At 33.4% G+C, this 17748-nt stretch overlaps 3 protein-coding genes and 1 long non-coding RNA gene across 7 annotated transcripts; 3 read left to right on the top strand and 1 right to left on the bottom strand.

Moving 5' to 3' along the window:
* Positions 1-17: 17 nt before the first annotated feature.
* On the bottom strand, positions 18-5346 carry LOC104751695 (sulfate transporter 1.2). Of its 2 annotated transcripts, none has more exons than XM_019237589.2 (13): positions 4793-5346; positions 2982-3320; positions 2842-2890; positions 2535-2742; positions 2273-2447; positions 2123-2188; positions 1910-2023; positions 1689-1805; positions 1184-1597; positions 901-1091; positions 725-810; positions 540-616; positions 18-423 (listed from the first exon to the last, which is right to left on the bottom strand). In XM_019237589.2, exons 2-13 carry the CDS (start codon positions 3306-3308, stop codon positions 280-282), a joined length of 1968 nt encoding a protein of 655 aa, XP_019093134.1. In that variant the 5' UTR covers positions 3309-3320; positions 4793-5346; the 3' UTR covers positions 18-279. The 2 variants fall into 2 exon arrangements, with proteins under 2 accessions (XP_019093134.1, XP_010471998.1); XM_010473696.3 differs by having other exon boundaries at positions 3409-4805.
* Positions 144-5803, top strand: LOC147925911 (uncharacterized). 2 transcript variants are annotated; one of them, XR_015584925.1, is made up of 2 exons: positions 144-456; positions 1155-1908. It is a non-coding gene; the product is annotated as an uncharacterized LOC147925911 (long non-coding RNA). The 2 variants fall into 2 exon arrangements; XR_015584924.1 differs by lacking the exon at positions 1155-1908 and adding an exon at positions 5343-5803 and having other exon boundaries at positions 326-456.
* A 4333-nt stretch (positions 5804-10136) lies between these two features.
* LOC104751694 (sulfate transporter 2.2) lies at positions 10137-14156 on the top strand. The gene is made up of 12 exons (XM_010473695.3): positions 10137-10804; positions 10891-10939; positions 11023-11230; positions 11353-11527; positions 11632-11697; positions 11800-12030; positions 12117-12243; positions 12366-12652; positions 13229-13422; positions 13509-13603; positions 13687-13763; positions 13903-14156. The coding sequence occupies exons 1-12, from the start codon at positions 10502-10504 to the stop codon at positions 14053-14055; spliced, it is 1965 nt and encodes a 654-aa protein (XP_010471997.1). The 5' UTR covers positions 10137-10501; the 3' UTR covers positions 14056-14156.
* A 624-nt stretch (positions 14157-14780) lies between these two features.
* Positions 14781-17194, top strand: LOC104751693 (agamous-like MADS-box protein AGL66). Of its 2 annotated transcripts, none has more exons than XM_010473694.3 (10): positions 14781-15202; positions 15290-15343; positions 15422-15454; positions 15556-15574; positions 15678-15739; positions 15840-15867; positions 15966-16027; positions 16125-16224; positions 16328-16669; positions 16758-17194. In XM_010473694.3, the coding sequence occupies exons 1-10, from the start codon at positions 15018-15020 to the stop codon at positions 16977-16979; spliced, it is 1107 nt and encodes a 368-aa protein (XP_010471996.1). In that variant the 5' UTR covers positions 14781-15017; the 3' UTR covers positions 16980-17194. The 2 variants fall into 2 exon arrangements, with proteins under 2 accessions (XP_010471996.1, XP_087349051.1); XM_087492925.1 differs by having other exon boundaries at positions 14937-15202; positions 15848-15867.
* The last annotated feature ends 554 nt before the right edge of the window (positions 17195-17748 follow it).

The raw sequence follows: 17748 nt of genomic DNA, 5'->3' as shown, positions 1-17748 counted from the left end.
ACTGATTAGATAGAAAATTTTTAATTTACAAAACTTTATTAAAAAAGTACAGTAGTAGAACAACAAGACGCTACGGGGACCCAGAGGTCAACTTTACACTTGACCTCTTATCTTCTTATACGATAGAAGAATCATAAACAAAAGGGTCCAAAGACCAAAATTACAATTGAAGGCAAGAGTCACTTTCTTCACTCTACTGTACAACACTTAGAGAGAGCGTCTCCCTCTTCTTCTTCGACATTATCTTCATTTTCATCTTCTCCTTCTTTCTTGTAAATTTTATACCTCCTCGGAGAGTTTTGGACAGCAAGCATCAACGGCGTCAGCTACCGTCAGATAGATATTGTCTTCTCCTAACATGTCGGCAAAGTGTGACAAGTGTAGCTTGCCTATCACCAACGGTCCAGGATTCGCCAGAATCAACTGTTTATTATCACAAACACACAGAATCATCAGGTAACTATTCTTTAACTAATTCACTTTGATTGCTATTTAGAATAGATCATATAATCTCTAGATTCATGTCTGTTTATATGTACCTGAATGTCTCTTTTTTGGAGAGACTTGTATAAGTCTTCTAAGGCGTGGATACCACTTGTATCGATGTCCGTAACAGCTGAAAAAATAATGGTCTCCGTTAGTCTTTGTTTATATAAGAAAATAAAAATATTGACACTAATTAAGAAGGAATTAATTTATTAAATAGGAGTAAAGTTTAACTTACGTGACATTTCGATGATGAGAAACTGAATCCTGGGTAGGCTTGTTGCCTTTACCTTTTCTTCTTCCTCATGTAGCCATCTCTGAATCCTGTAAATTACAAGGGTTTCCGAATTAACATTCTTGTGAACCAAGTAACAGTTCTTGGTATAAGATTACACTTTTGTTTTAAGGTTTTACCTTTCTCTAACGTAATTTGAGTTGGAGAAGTATATAGCAGAGTCAACACGAATAGTAAGAACCCCTGGAACCATAGTGGCTTCAGGATACTGTTGAATATTTCTGTAAACCGAAGTTCTTGGAATATTTCCGAGAACTGCAGTTCTAGGTCTTGTTACTTGCAAAAGGATCTTAGCAAATGAGATAGAGACCTGTCCACAAATAAATTCACTTTAACATCAGCAAATTAACAACTACATAATCATCATGTATAGAGGGTTTCGTTTTCTTGACATGTACGTACCGCAATGAGAAGTCCGATCTCAACGGAAACAAAGATGACGCCAAAGAAAGCTCCCATACAAGCGATGAAATCAAGCTTATCGACCTTGAAGATCAAAATAGCAGCTGGGATATCGATCAAAGGAATCACGGCGTTGATGATGATTGCTGCAAGGATGGCGTTTGGAGTGTACTTAAAGAGAGGAGTGAGGAAGAGCAATGTCAAGAGAACGACGATTGACATTATGATGTTGGAAACCGCTGTTTGACATCCAGCCATGAAATTGACAGCTGATCTTGAGAACGATCCAGTAGCAACGTAGCAAGAAGACATCGATCCTACAACGTTCATCATGCCTAATGCTACCATCTCTTTGTTACCGTCGATTTGGTAGTCTTTCATCGCAGCAAAGGTTCTTCCAATCGCTACAGCTTCCTGTCAAAATAGTTTTGAAATATCTGATGAGGAAATTTCGCTTATGGATTTGAGAGATTTGAAGTCTGAGTCATTGATTTGGACTACTTACTGTTAAAGCGACCATGCCACAGACTACACCGATGCGGATACCCTTAGCAAGGTTATCACCGGAGAAGTAGATTAGATGGAAAGAGGATGGGTTGATACCTTTGTCAAGGTGTTTCACCTTCATTCATCAAAACAAAAAAAATGAGACATTGTATTAAGTCTTAACTCGATGTTGAATAGTTTGAGGCGCAAGTAACTACTTAGATTAGGTTGAGATCTTACGATTTGGACTCCTTGTTTGTCTGCTCGGGTTATGTAGACAAAGAAGGTAGAAATGATAACTGATATCAATGGCGCAATCGCTGGCACCCAGAACAGTTTCTTGCTCTTCTTCCCCTGTTTCCGCATTAGGTCAAGAGAGATCAGAATCAGATCGAAACAAAAGAATGAATTAAACTATTCGATGTTTTTTGTTTATAGATATATATATCTTACAATGAATTTAGAGGTGAGCAGGAAGGTCAAGAACGATGCACCAATGAGTATAGTCTGCCAATTCCACTGCAGAGCCCAAATGATACAAATTAGTGAAAGGATCTACAAAGTAGTGTTTAGATTAGATAAAAGCAGAAGAAGGATTCTTACGCCGTGATGAGCCGAGCTGAAAACGGAGTCAAGAACAGCAATGATATCGGTTTTCTTGGTGAATTTCTTGATCCCGAGGAAGCCTTTAAGCTGCTGGAGAGCGATGGTGATGGCCGCACCACCCATGAAGCCCACCACAGCCGCGTGTGATAGGAAATCGATCAAGAACCCTAACCTAAGAGTAGTAAAGAAGATGAACATTTTAAGAGCCTTTTCTATCGTCAAATAAGAAAGATAGGAATAAAGAGATCAATATTTTTACCTGAAGAATCCAAGGGCTGCTTCGGTGATACCGGCGAAAAACGTGGCAGTGAAGGCAAGGCGGAGATATTCATCAGGACTTGTGTTTGGATCAATCTCAGCTCGTAGCAAAGTGCCTATCAATAGAGAAACCACAGCAACGGGTCCAATTGCTATATCCCTCGAACTTCCCATACAAGCATAGACCAACGGAGGAACGAAACTCGAATCTGTAAAAATCAAGATCAACACCATATTTAATTTTATCCCCTGTTTTTCAAATGACGTCAAGTGTGATTAATTAAAGATCAAGTCAAAATCAAACTTACATAAACCGTATTTAGGATCAAGATTAGCCAACTTAGCGTATCCAATATCCTGTAATCACCATGGAATATAAGCAACAAAGCAAGTGTATAGATAACTTGTGATACAAGTAGTAGTGATACTTGAGTTTAGGGTTTTTCACCTGAGGAATGCAGAGACTTGCGATGGTTAAACCGGATATGAGATCGCCACGAAACTTCTTGAGATTGTAGCTACGTCCCCAATCGAAGACAGGGAAGACGGACTGGAGACCGAGCATGAACTGCTTGGACCTAGGCTGATCCTTAAAATCCCTTAGAGGATCGTCGTGGAAGAAGGTTTCTTTGAATGTGTACATGAAATCCTTGAACATGTTTGGCTTCGGTGGGATCCCAACCTTATGCCGGGTGGGAGAAGATTTGATCGGAAGATTTCCACCGTCCATAGCCGGACTTAGATCTCCGTCTACAGGGTGAGCTCTCGACGACATAGCTAGGTTTCTCTGCAAACAGAACAAGAGATTTAGTTAAGTTAGTTTGTCAAGTTTTTGAGATGATATCAATAGTGTAGATGGAGTAATGGAATCGAACCAGGAGAAAGGATAGATAGATAGCTGGAAACGTGACTAAAGTGGATATTTTGGGTTGAAAGGTGACTTTTAAGTGTGATTTTAGAGCAACATTGATGAACCCTTACTTATAACGAAAATACTATAGTATGAGATTAGTTTTTTTATTTAATTTTAATGACAAGAGAGTGTCATCGTATATAATTGATGAATGTGGATTACTAAGAGACCAAGTACATTACGAAAATTGAAAAGTCTAACTAATAGATTTCGATTTTATATTTGGCTTGATCGACATTAAATTAAAACAAACCAAGTCAATGGTTTACTTTCTGCCATTAGGAGAGATCGTTGACTTGAATAGCCACGTGGCAGATAGTGAGATTTTAAAGGAATTTTATATGGTTAATGCCAACAGTTATCCCTAAATAAATGACGAAAATATAACGTTTTACTTTCAGTTTTATACTTTAAATTTAGCTTAACTCGAAAACAAAGCCTAACTAATTAAATAGTATTTGATCCCCGAAATTTCTTACCTTTTTTACTTCAGCATAGATTTTAGAAACAAAACCATAAAAAACATAGAAAACAAACCTAAACTGAACAGAAAGTTAGAAAGAATACCTAAAATTAAAGAAACTACATATGGGACCTAACTCATAAGTATGTTATATTTTGGTGGTTGTGGTTCTAATTGGTTCTCAAAGTATGTATAGATGTTATGTAATTTGGTGCATATGTATAGGTTAATTAGTTAATAGAATGCATTAAACTAAAAGTTAAAATCACTCAGTTTCCAGACAAAAGTTTTAATTTGTGCAAGTTGATGAACAGTGGCTAGCTGGATTAATTTCAACAAAATAGCCGCTATCGTTTTTCAACCAAAATTTTCCAAAGTAATGTTTAAATATCAAAGCCAATTTCGATCACAAAAGATGAAATAAAATAAAAACTTAAGATTTCTCATATTCGTCTCACTAATTTTTCTATTCTAAGAAATAAAAAACCTTTTGGTACAAGTTTAGTTGGAGACAAAGTGATCACCACATGTTTTGAGTTCTGTTGACCTTGTAATGCAGACAAGTATGGATGATTGATAGTGAGTTAACTAGTACCTCATCGAAATCCGAAGAAACAATATAAATGTAAACTTCCTGCACCAGACGATACCTTCTAAATATTTTTCCTAGTTCTATGCATTATATTGTATACAGCCAATAATTACACACAAAATTAAACAATTGAAAAAAATAATCAAAACCTTTAACCAGAATAAAAAACAAACTATGGCATATGAATGCACGTGTATTAGTTGTATTGAACTAAAATTAGGTAGTGGGGATAAAGTAACTAATATCAGATGCATAACCATTGATAGTTGGAAGGTGAAAACCACCACTAACCTGGAAAAGAAACAGAAGAAGAATTCGATCTGTCTCTCTTTTTTTCTTTTTCTTATAGGCCTTTTTGCTCCAAAGATCTTTTCACGTGATTGATTTATTAATTTGTTAAAAGCGAAAAGGGATTTTTTTTTCAAAAAGTAGGGAAAAGAACTAAAAAGAGATTTAAGAATTGAAGAAAAAGTACACGAGAGAGACACAGTTACAACCTCCCCTTTTTCAGATTTTGGAAACGCCAGATTGTTTCACTATTCTTTTCTAACTTAAAAACCAGCAAACCTGAATGATGTCCAGGTTCACTGAATCACTCTCTCTCAAATTAACAAAAATACAAAACCCTAATAATATTCAGAAAGAAAAGAAAAAAAAGATAAACATTTCCTGAGAAATTAGATTTTGCTTGAGAAACAGGGGAACACAAAAAAAAAGTATATCACAAAAGTGAGCAGAACAAAAAAAAATTGATCTGGGAATTTATAAATATGATTATTTAAATGAAATTAAAAATAAAATTACAAGAGATAAATATCGTGATTGTCAAATATTTTTCCAGGAAAAAAATAAAAATATAAGAGGTGATGATAACGACAGAAGTTATGGAAACTACAAAGCAAGAAGACCGAAGCGGTTCAGATCACTTGTTATTACGAAAGCGCCACTGGCTCCAAATCGAGAAAAAAAAAGCGAAAAGGTCAAAAGAGAGGAACCGATTTTTTTGGGGGCTAGAGTTGACCTTGAATCTGGACTAAAGTGTGGCTACGTTCGTCCTTACTACATTAGCCATTGACTACGTATTCGTCACGCGCTAGATATAGTGCTTTGCTGGCTACGAGCTATTGGTTCTCCATGTTGGTTCACGGCCAGCCACACACACTAGTTTCTTTTTTATATCTTTTATTCGTCAACTATCTTTTGTGTAATAGACATACTGATTTTTCTAAACAACTATTGTATAAGTATCTGTTTCGATTTGTATACGTTATCATTAAACCTATATTATTAGTATTTTTGTTATACGCACGCACGTACAATTGAGGAAGGTAACAAATGATTTGTTGTACTATCACAATATATCACAACTCACAAGCGTAACCTTGTAATTAATGTATGCATATATGCTTCATGGGCCAAGTTGAGATGAGAAACCAAAGTACCAAGAAAAAAAAACATCATGGGATGTAGGACCAAGTATTTTAGATAATAATAATGTCAACTGTTTTAGGACCTCATGCATGACTCATTACTCATATGTTCTTGAAATCGATCTTGTACCTGTTGTTGAAGGTAAACTAATTTATCAGTATCTTTACCATGTCAAATTTGAGTACTCCTGTTCTTCCTCTGACGGTATATATCATTAAGTTTATAGCAATTTTGCATATATATTTTCATATGTTATGCGATATCATCATATTTGGATTTTTTTTTTCTTTCGTTAAACTGCGGAAGTTCAGACCTTTGGCTCATAATTTCATTTGATACCCAAAACCAGTTTTTTACTCTATTCCGATTTCAAGAATGTATTTCCAACACAAAAAGAGATTGAAACCGAAGAACGTACAAATAAATCAACCCCATTATATATATATAATATTACTATCAGTAGGTCATCATCCCTTTCACATTCATATCTTTGGAGTTTAAAGTAACTCATGCTTAGATTATATATATGTCACCAGTCACGTAAAACTACTATAAGTTTTTTTTAAACTACTATAACATTAATGTTCTATATATATAACATCCTACGAAGATGAATAAGAATTGTGACAATCATGTTAGAAATTGTGAATAAAAAATCTGTACTTTGCCGACCAGAAAAAATAAATCGATCGGTTATCTTCTTATATTCGGGGGACATAATCAATTATAATTTTTCTTCTTCTTGATAGAAGTACAAATATGCAATATTTAAATTTCCAGGGTGCCGCCCAAAAGAGGGTCAAAATATCTAACAAGTCAACCGTTCAGAACAAATATATTTATACATGAATTGTATAATTAATTATATATGCATTTATTTAGTAACGATGACAAAAACAATATTATGTTCGTATATGAGTATGTATCTTAGCTTTGCTTTAAAAAAAAAAAGAGTATGTAACTATATATGTATGTTAGCTTGGCTGGTTAGAATTAACTCGCTTATATAAAACATAACATTTATAAGTTTACAGTATTTGGTTTGTATAAGCTATAAAGGAAATTCGTAAAATAATATTGATTGGTCGATATCAACTACCAAGTAATGCAGCGTTTGCACGTAAATTATTAGAATAGACACTACAACATCTTTACTTAACATAAATAATATTATTTACAATAATTGCAAGTTGCAAAGAAAGATTTTTAAAAGTATCCTTTTTCCAGTACTACTTTTCAAAAATATCATATTTAACAAAAATTTATTAAAAATGCTACTTAAAATTTGATATTTATTTATATATGTGTAAACTTATTAAAATATATAGTCTCCGAGTACTTGCTATCCAAAAATACCTTATAAATCTTATAAAATTTTATAAATTTATATTTAATAAAAATATATTTTGAAAATTAAGAGATAAAAGAGACATTTTGAAAAGAGGTATACCATTTTGTTCAAAAAAAAGAAAAAAAAGTTCGAAAAGTTCTATTTTAAAATACAAATTGAAATATACAAATTGAAGAATTTGTTTTGTAAAAGTATTTAATCGATTAATAATATTAATTAATAATCATATATCTTAAAAAAAATTTGTGATAGTATGAATGAACTTTAACAGGGAAAGAATAATATTCCGCAGACCGCAGCCCTCTGGCCTCTGCTACTGCCAATATAAATATATTACTATATGTAGCATTAGTGCATTACTAAAACGATATGGTGGGAATAAATTTGTAAAACAAAGAAGAAGAAGTTCTCTATCGCAAACGCCGACAAACAAGAAAATTTTGGTAAATACTTTATAGTGCTACTGCTATTGTGATGTGAAATGGTTTTTGACTAAACTTAAACGCAGCAACCGAAGTTGTTTGCAGATGTTATGTTTACAGACGATAGCAGCTAATCCAGTAAACTCTTTAATCACATGTTATAAAATACTCCATTAACTGTATTGATGTAATTATTTATTAAGGCACCGTCGATGGACGCGGCCACACGTCGAATTTGCCTTTTAGATAAAGGTGTCATAATGTTAAGTTATATTCAAAGAAAAACAAAGATTTTCACGTAGATATATCTATTCCTGATGTTGTAATGATCTTAAACAAAAGAAGACAAAAAAAAATTGTCATAATGTGTTAATTATCTCGGTGAATACATTCGTTTTGGTACATAACTGCAAATTCGTTAAGATATCGTGAATTACTGGAACATCCGTGTGGCTATAAAAACATTAGATCAGTTCAAATCAAAATTATTAGCATGTTAATTATTACTAAGATATTATACCTGAGTCGGGTTTTATTATTTAGATGATCATTGATTGGTGAAGTTTAATGTCATGACAATTCGGAAACTAAGCGAACTTAGTTCACGCTGTAGAGACATGTATGTTAACGACATAACCCTATTGCACATTTAATACTTTTCCAGCTGTCCGCATTGCTAAATTGCACATCCCCGGTTGTGATACTGTCTTTGAAGATAGTCATCTGGGAGAATTATCTCAACTCTTTGTTGTCCATGTGACACTAATTGTTCTAGTTTACTAGTAATAGTAAATAACACAGTGCATCCGATCCGAAACATGGCGCCGTCCAATATCTTTAACTTTTTTTTTACCATATATATTACATTATTACTCATTTGTTATTTTTATTGATCCGCAAACTTTCACATAAAAAGAATTGGCTTTCTGGAGCTGCGTTGGACCAAAGAATCCCACGTACGAGTCTATGACTATGACCTTAAAGTGGCTAGTTTGGAGGATTCTGGTGGATGAAAAAGACTAAATTAGTGTAGAAGTGAATAAGAGTGGTTCATAGTGGAAAGATAAGAGAACATGTATATCACTCATGCTTAGATCATGACAATACAATAAATAGATTCCTCTGGTTTTGATAATAGTAAAAAAAAAATCCAGAACGAAAACAAAGTGGACCGAACATGCCCTATGACCACATCTCATCCGTTCATTTCCATATTCTTCCATATAAAAAGATAAGAGAAAAAGAACCAAAACAGAAAAGAAAAGAACAATCAAATCTTGAATAATCGCATTTCTTTTCGTCTTCTTTTACCTTCGAAATCAATTATTGTATAGCGTGCCTTCTTGGTCCATCAAACCAATTTTGTTTTATTTGGCAACCCGGACGTCTCCACTTAAATATTCGTTTTGATTAGAGCTCGTATGTTATATAATGTTGATGATTTGGATATTGACTTGTCTGTTAATTTCTGGAAATTTTTGTAAAGAATGATACTGATTATTAAATGTTGAGAAAAGTATAAGAAATTAAAAAAATTACCTGACCCTCCAAGGTTGGTCTGTTACAATCGCATATTTTGATATTCGTTGCGCTCAAAATTTTCAAAAGTTGATTAGAAATTCTTAATGAATAAATAAAACAATTCATGATTTTATAAATATTGGTAGAAATGTATCATCGTTTCATAATTAGTAGGTTAGTAATACGTACTGTTGATTAAACTTTTTCCATTAATTAGTGTCTGGGGTGGTCTCAGGCACACAAGAGGTTTTTGGTGTTTACGAAGGTGGATCAGCCGGTATGCTATCAATTTCAGTCCATAATACAGCTGATATTAACCAATGAAATATATATATTTGGTCAAAACTAACCAATGAAATATATTATGCATTTTTTCTGTTGATTTTGTACGAATGATCCATACAAAATCTAGAATTTTTTACTTTATTCAATCATCAATGTGTTCGCGATGACCAAAATGGCCACAATTAATGTTATACATACAAAAAAAAGGTCACAAATTAGTACTTTCTGATCTTCACCTGACTAATATTCTTAAGATTATGTACGGCGACCGTGATACATTACGACAAAGTTATCATGTATTTGTAACATGCCCTCTTGTTGGTATGTTCATTTTTATAACTCAAAACCAAAAAAATATACATTCGGATAACAACATTCGATGTATTATTATACAATAAATAATTACAAATAAATCAACATATAGGGGAAAGGTACGTTACTAATTTTTTAGATATTATTAATAATTTATTTTTTTAAATGTTTTTTGTCTTCACATAAGCATTCACTTGGAAACTAGTGTTATACTGTTATTTACATCAAACCAGGAAATAAGAATGTTACCTCATAAATCATAAAAAAAATCACTCAGAGTGTCAAATTATGTGCTCTACGAAATCTCCAGCATAAGAAAAAAAAACATTCTTATAACTAAAACTATTGTTTCTCTGAAAACATATTTACAAGTTCAATATCCTATAATTTTAACATTAAAAAATTAGTATTTTCTAAAGTTAATTAGCATTAAAAATGGTAGTTTTGAACAACTTTTTCTACATAAAGTAACAGGTTTTTTTTTTTGTTGAACAACAAAAGTAAAAGATTTTAAGTTATGCATTTAATTCATATTCAAAACTAAGGACCAAAGTTTGGAATTAAATATTTTCTATTTAAGTTTTATGACAATGGCAGTATATATATATAGAGAGAGAAGGCTTAACACAGAGCTTAGTTCTCTATCACACACTTCCAAACCCCACAAAGATAATAAAAATGGGCATAGAGCTTCAGAGCCACCATGAAGACGGCCCTTCCGAAGAGCCGATATCGCGGTGGCTGGTAGATACTCCGGTGCCACCAAGCATGTGGCAAGAGCTTGCTGGGTACATAAGAAAAAATGTGTTCTCCAAGAAAGATAATAGGAGGAACAAGACGAAGAGCTCATCATCAAACCCTGTTTACTCTTGTCTTAAATCGTTGTTCCCTATACTTATCTGGGGAAGACAATACAAACTCAACTTGTTCAAGAAAGATTTGATGGCTGGTCTCACTCTCGCTAGTCTTTGCATTCCTCAGGTAACTTGACTCACTAATTACAATATATGTCGATATAATCAATGTTGGATTCCGATATATATACATTTTTCAATTTCATTTTTCAGAGTATAGGATATGCGAATTTGGCTGGACTTGATCCAGAGTACGGCCTATGTAAGTCCAAAACTCCAGTTGTGTATAGTTCCTTAGGTTTTGGCAGAGAATTTAGTTGAATTTTATTTAAATATACATAACAGATACAAGTGTGGTACCACCTTTGATATATTCGACGATGGGAAGTTCGAGAGAGTTAGCCATTGGTCCTGTGGCTGTCGTTTCGCTTCTGCTTTCGTCAATGGTTCGTGACCTTCAAGATCCGGTCACCGACCCAATTGCTTACAGGAAAATTGTCTTCACGGTCACGTTTTTCGCTGGCGCCTTTCAAGCCATCTTTGGACTCTTCAGGCAAATTGCATAGAGATTCATTATATATTTATATAATATTAATATATTCGTGGACCAAAACAACGACGACAAAGGTGTATTTTAATCTGATAAAAAAGTATATGTTTATTATATTGTATCAGGTTAGGGTTTTTGGTGGACTTTTTGTCACATGCTGCACTTGTTGGGTTCATGGCTGGTGCTGCCATTGTCATTGGTTTACAACAACTCAAAGGTTTATTTGGTTTGTCTCATTTTACCAACAAAACCGATATAGTTTCGGTTTTATCTTCGGTTTTCCACTCGCTTCACCATCCGGTACGATCGAGTTTTTATTTTATTTTTCCTTCTCAGTTCTTTTTGGTTAAATTTGTAAGTGAGGAATATTGAATTTGTTTCAAATAGTAATTATACTTTTGCAGTGGCAACCTCTGAACTTTGTCATCGGTAGTTCATTCCTAATCTTCATTCTCCTAGCGAGATTTCTCGTAAGTAAATTCAAATTTTCATATATTAATACATCCACATCAAAATAGTTTGTATTTAGTAATTCATTTGGATTGGTTTATACTTTATATATATAAATTCAGGGGAAAAGAAACAAGAAATTGTTTTGGATACCGGCAATGGCACCGCTAATATCAGTGGTATTAGCAACACTAATCGTGTATTTAACCAAAGCTGAGACACGAGGGGTTAAGATTGTAAAACACATTAAACCAGGGTTTAACCAACCTTCGGTTAACCAATTACAATTCAGCAGTCCACATCTCGGTCAAATCGTCAAAATTGGTCTTATTTCTGCAATCATCGCACTCACGGTTAGTAATAATATTCTACTAATTTAGTTATTTCTCTCTCATATAATCACTGATTAATCTGTAATTAAATCAAAAAAATAATACAGGAAGCAATTGCGGTGGGGAGATCGTTTGCGACGATCAAAGGGTATCGTCTGGATGGGAATAAAGAGATGATGGCTATGGGATTTATGAACATCGCTGGCTCTTTTACTTCTTGCTATGTAGCTACCGGTAAAAACTTTCCTTTTTTTTTTTTTTTTAAATCTTCAGGTTTTATTAATTTACATAACATAAGTTAAACCGGTTTAGTAACGGACACGGATCAGTATAGCTTATGTTTCTATCAAAAACAGGGTCATTCTCAAGAACGGCAGTGAATTTTAGCGCTGGCTGCGAGACGGTGGTTTCGAACATTGTAATGGCGATTACAGTGATGATTTCGCTAGAAGTATTAACGAGGTTTCTCTACTTCACACCAACGGCGATTCTGGCGTCCATAATCCTGTCGGCGCTTCCAGGACTCATTGATATCTCTGGCGCTTTACATATATGGAAACTCGATAAACTCGATTTTCTTGTCCTTGCTGCTGCCTTCTTCGGTGTCCTCTTTGCCTCAGTTGAGATCGGTCTTCTTCTTGCCGTGAGTCTCTCTTTCTCCTTCATTACTGTTTATTTTTGTTGCTTTCTTAAAATCTTATCCGGAAAAATACAAAAAAATATTGATTGATGGGGGGGGGGGGGGGGGGGACCTAAAGGGTCGAGGTTAAGTCAACTAAACTCTCTATCAAATCATATCATGTGAACAAATTATACAGGACTAAAAGCGTCAATATCTCATAGTATATAATTAACCAAATAAATTTGTTTTAGATGAAGCTACTAGGCCGACCAAATTCGCTGTTTATAGATAGACGCTCAAAGACAAAACATAGCAATAATGTATAATGTTTTCAGTCAAGTGATTTACTACACATATATTTTGTTGGGTCACAAAAATGAAGTTGGGTTGTTGATGAACACAACAAATTACCTTTGACAATGGACTATTTCAAAGAATAATCAGTTTCTAATTCAAAATTGATTGATCTTTTCTGAGATGATTTTGTTTTCAACTTATTTATTTATCGCATACCAAATTCCATTTTCGTACGGATTTGGGGTTTATATCATGTAGAAAAAAATGAATTTTAGTTTGAGTATTTGTATATTTGTGTAGGTGGGGATATCGTTTACCAGAATAATGTTAAGTTCGATAAGACCAAACATTGAGGCCTTAGGGAGGTTGTCAAAAACAGATATATTCGGTGACATAAATCAGTACCCAATGGCTACTAAAACTCTAGGACTATTGACTCTTCGAATCAGTTCTCCTTTGCTATGCTTTGCCAACGCCAATTTTATTAGAGACAGGTTAATTTCTATTTTACTATATTTTCATTAATTTATTCGTGTGTACACTTTGATGACTTTTATTTACTTTTTTTTTTAACTTTCAGAATATTGAATTCAGTTCGAGAAGTAGAAGAAGAGGATAATGAACAAGAAGTTCCAAAAGATAAAGTTCTTCAAGTATTAATACTCGACATGTCTTGTAAGCCTCCACATTCTATGATGCTAATTTATAGATTTTCTAAATGATATATCTAGTAAAAAGTTTACAAAATAATTGTAAAGGCGTGATGGGCATCGATACGTCAGGAGTAGTTGCACTTGAAGAACTACATAAAGAGCTGGCTTCTAATGACATCCGGGTAGATTATTGAAAATTTCTTGCATAAACTACATATTATATAGCATATGCTCCATCAAATGGTATTCATTCTCTTGTTACATAGGTGGGTTCATTGGTTATTCAACTTACAAATTTTCTTTTATGCTTTGGGAATTCAGTTAGTGATCGCTAGTCCGAGATGGAGGATTCTTCACAAATTGAAGCGAGCAAAATTGGAGGAGAAAGTGAAAGAAGAAAACATAGTTATGACAGTTGGAGAAGCCGTAGATATACATGTAAGAGCAAGATCTACGTCACACGATTTGTGTTGATATATGTGAGCTTCACAACCAAAACATATAATCTTGTGGTTTGTGATAATATTGTTGTTGTGTCGTATATACAGCCTAATAGTTTTTTTTTATTTAGAAAATCTACACATGACTAATTAAATAGTATAGATCCCAATGCAATATGACATATGAAATCTTCAATCTAATGACATGATTTGACTTCGTTATCATCGCTGTGTTTTTCTGGAATAAAACTATGAAGTAATTTTTTATGGCAATATATCTCATGTATATATGTATGTTTTCCTTTTTGTAAAAAAATGTCACCTCAACGATTGCTCTTATGATGCATTTACAAATCATCCGTAAAATATGCATTTTACATATTGTATTTCCTTCTATGGTTGATGATATCTATAATCAATTACATTCCTAAGTTAATTAAAAATAAAAAAATCATATTCACTCCTAAATGATAAAACCTGTAATAAAACCTTGAGATAGTGTTTTTTTTTTTTTTTTTTTTTTTTTGTGTGCAAAGAGATAGTGTTTAAGTCAGAAATTTATAGCCGTTGAAGAAAAACATAAAAGATATTGTCGAAGGAAAATCAAATATTGACAAAAGAACATAAAAGTTATGCGTACGGGTTAATCGGAATGTTAATAATCGTCATTGATTTTTTATACCGGCCGGTTTTATTTAATTTTCATCACATAACTCGATCTCATATACTTCTTTGTTGATTTTTTCCGTGGCAATTCTTAATTCGTTCAAAGAACAAAACCCTTAAATCTCTCCCATACATTTCTAACCAAAACTCTCTTTCTTATACCTAACCTCTCCTTCTTTCATGGTTCTCTTTTCTCTCGTCCATACATTTCTCATACATATCCGCACTTTTGCCTCCAATGATCAGATTCTCGCATTCACGTAGAAAAAAAAAGAGAGAAGAAAGCAGAATCTTTAAATTTGTTAATGCTGTTGATCGAGTCAGAAAGACATGGGCCGGGTGAAATTGGAGATAAAGAGAATAGAGAACACGACGAATCGACAAGTTACGTTCTCAAAAAGACGAAATGGTCTTATTAAGAAAGCTTATGAGTTGTCTATTCTTTGTGACATCGACATTGCTCTCCTCATGTTCTCTCCCTCCGATCGCCTTAGCCTCTTTTCCGGCAAAACAAGGTTTTTCTTTCTTTGTCCTTTTACATTTTCTTTCCAAACACGAAAACATTTATTTGATCTTATATATATTCGTTAAACTCTGGTCAGGATCGAAGACGTTTTCTCAAGATACATCAATCTTTCTGACCAAGAACGAGAAAAGTAAGTATATGATCGCAATCATCTCCTTTGATCAACCTTTTCATTTTCCTAACAATTTTCTCTTTCGTTTTGTTTTAGTGCTCTAGTATTCCCCGATCATAGCCGACGCCCGTACGTATCTTACTCTTACTTATTCTTATCAATGGATAAACCATATGGTTATAATTAAAATACTAATTTGTTTTTTGACTTTTTTTTTTTTTATCTTACAGAGATTTCCAGAGCAAAGAGGTACGTAATTAGACTAAGTATTATGTAATGTGTGTTTACATATGTTGAATCCAATGATATATTTAAGATTATTGATATCGAAATTTTCGTTGTCACGTGACAGTATCTACTCCGGACTTTGCAGCAACTCAAGACTGAGAATGATATTGCTCTTCAGCTCACCAAGTCTTAATTTCTTTCTCTTATCTTTTATTATTATAAATTTTTTTCAATAATTCGGAAAAGTTGATTTTCTTCATTTTTCCTATTGGATGATTTTAAAAAGCCCTGCAGCTATCAACTCCGACGTCGAGGTGATTCTTCTAATATATTTTTTTTAAAATCTCTAGCTGATAACTACAATTTACGTTATTTATCCTATAATCACTGCAATTTTTCAATCTGAACAAAGGAACTTGAGCATGAAGTTTATAAGCTACAGCAACAGCTTCATATAGCAGAGGAAGAACTAAGGTCTTCTTTTTTTAACTAAAAACTACAAAATGTGATGTAATATATCAAAATGTATGTACGAAGTTAGTGACTAATCGTTATACGCCAATACAATTAGGAAATACGAACCAGATCCAAACAGGTTTACAACAGTTGAAGAGTACGAAACTTGTGAGAAGCAGCTTACCGACACCTTAACACGTATCGGTCAACGACGGGTCAATACCTTAAAAACCCACGCTTGTTTTATTATTTTTTCTCATCATAATGATGATAATAAAACAAAAATAGTGCCTGCTAAAATAATTTCTTGAGACGCAGGAACATATATTGAATGACCTATCCTCATACGAAGCATCTGCTATACAACAACAGCAAAACATGGGTGGACCTTTCGTAACCGACGTCGTTGGAGGCTGGCTGTCTGAAAATGGGCCAAATCAAGCCCATTTATTCGACGCATCAGCTCACTCAGCGACGTATGAAACGTTGTTGCAAGGAAGTAGCTCAAGCTCGAACCAAAACAACATTATGGGTGAATCTAACGTATCGAATCACAACGGTGACATGTTCCAAGAATGGGTTCAGACCTACAATTCTACTACGGGCCATAATCCCTCAGCCCTATTTCCTCCTATGCAACAGCAGCAGCATCAGCATCAGGTTCTAAATTTTCTCCTTTTTTTAAATAAATTAAATTTATTTTACCATCTGATTAAAAATATTTTATTTTTGATGAATATGTCATCAGCATGGCCTGGTGGGTTCCTCCAATGTGGAAGAGATTGAAATCCCGGTTATGAAGGAGGAGGCACAAGCAGACCACGAGGTCTCCGACTATCATATTATGAAGAGGGAGACACAAGCAGACCACGAGGTCTCCGACGACTATCATATTATGAAGAGGGAGGCACAAGCAGACCACGAGGTCTCCGACTATGATATTCGAATGCCTCAGCTCAGTAGCCAATAATAACCTTTAGAAATTTCAATTTACCATATCTCTTATTTACATATTTATACGGTTTTGTCATTTATCATAAGGTTTTACTTATATATATTCACATTAACACAAATTTTCAACACCTCATGATCCTTTTATCGAATTGTATATTGTATTTCGTACACAGCGTTTCTATAGAAGAACAATATATATGAAAAAAAAAAAAAAAATTCTGCGTGTCCTAACTTTTAATATCATTCAACATTTTTATTTTGAGTGACAATACTCGTCACTGTATCTAAGCGTAAAATTAAAATTAGACGCAATTAGAAACAATGATTTTTCTTTTTTTTTCTGTTTGGCATCAATAACGAGAACGTTTTCTAGAGACAAATAGACAATATCATATTTAGTATTAAGACATGCATGCCCTATCCAGATATATATATATATATATATATATATATATAATATGTAGTTTTAAACATATGTGTTTATCCAATTTTGTTTATTTTTCTTAAAAAACATTTTCAAAAATATAATTTTATTGATAATTTTGACATTTACAGACGTTTTGGGAAACAAAGCATAAAATAGTGATTTTGGATTTTTTTTTCTTTTATTATTATTATCAGTTACTATTTTTAGATAAATTTTTCTAAAAGCTATACAATTAGCTGCATTAACCTATTTTTATCTACTTAATACAATATCTTCTATAAATAATGGACAAGTCAAATATTTTGTAAGATAATATTATCTATATATATAGTTAACTTTTCTCTCTTCTGCTTCCTCC

This window comes from Camelina sativa, chromosome 16 (genome assembly GCF_030686135.1).
Source record: "Camelina sativa cultivar CO46 ecotype springtype chromosome 16, ASM3068613v1".
NCBI classification, from domain to species: Eukaryota; Viridiplantae; Streptophyta; class Magnoliopsida; order Brassicales; family Brassicaceae; genus Camelina; species Camelina sativa.
The sequence above is the reverse complement of the archived record's forward strand: the minus strand, read 5'-3'. Positions and strand labels throughout refer to the sequence as shown.

Excerpts from the sequence above, each read along its gene's own strand:
- LOC104751695 (XM_019237589.2), bottom strand. The coding sequence starts at position 3,308 with ATGTCGTCGAGAGCTCACCCTGTAGACGGAGATCTAAGTCCGGCTATG. Across the intron at positions 2,743-2,841 it reads TGATCCTAAATACGGTTTAT|ATTCGAGTTTCGTTCCTCCG; the intron begins GTAAGTTTGATT and ends TGATTTTTACAG. Across the intron at positions 2,448-2,534 it reads GCAGCCCTTGGATTCTTCAG|GTTAGGGTTCTTGATCGATT; the intron begins GTAAAAATATTG and ends TACTACTCTTAG.
- LOC104751694 (XM_010473695.3), top strand. The coding sequence starts at position 10,502 with ATGGGCATAGAGCTTCAGAGCCACCATGAAGACGGCCCTTCCGAAGAG. Across the intron at positions 11,528-11,631 it reads TCCACTCGCTTCACCATCCG|TGGCAACCTCTGAACTTTGT; the intron begins GTACGATCGAGT and ends ATACTTTTGCAG. Across the intron at positions 13,423-13,508 it reads GCCAATTTTATTAGAGACAG|AATATTGAATTCAGTTCGAG; the intron begins GTTAATTTCTAT and ends TTTAACTTTCAG.
- LOC104751693 (XM_010473694.3), top strand. The coding sequence starts at position 15,018 with ATGGGCCGGGTGAAATTGGAGATAAAGAGAATAGAGAACACGACGAAT. Across the intron at positions 15,203-15,289 it reads CTCTTTTCCGGCAAAACAAG|GATCGAAGACGTTTTCTCAA; the intron begins GTTTTTCTTTCT and ends AACTCTGGTCAG. Across the intron at positions 16,225-16,327 it reads CACGTATCGGTCAACGACGG|GAACATATATTGAATGACCT; the intron begins GTCAATACCTTA and ends CTTGAGACGCAG.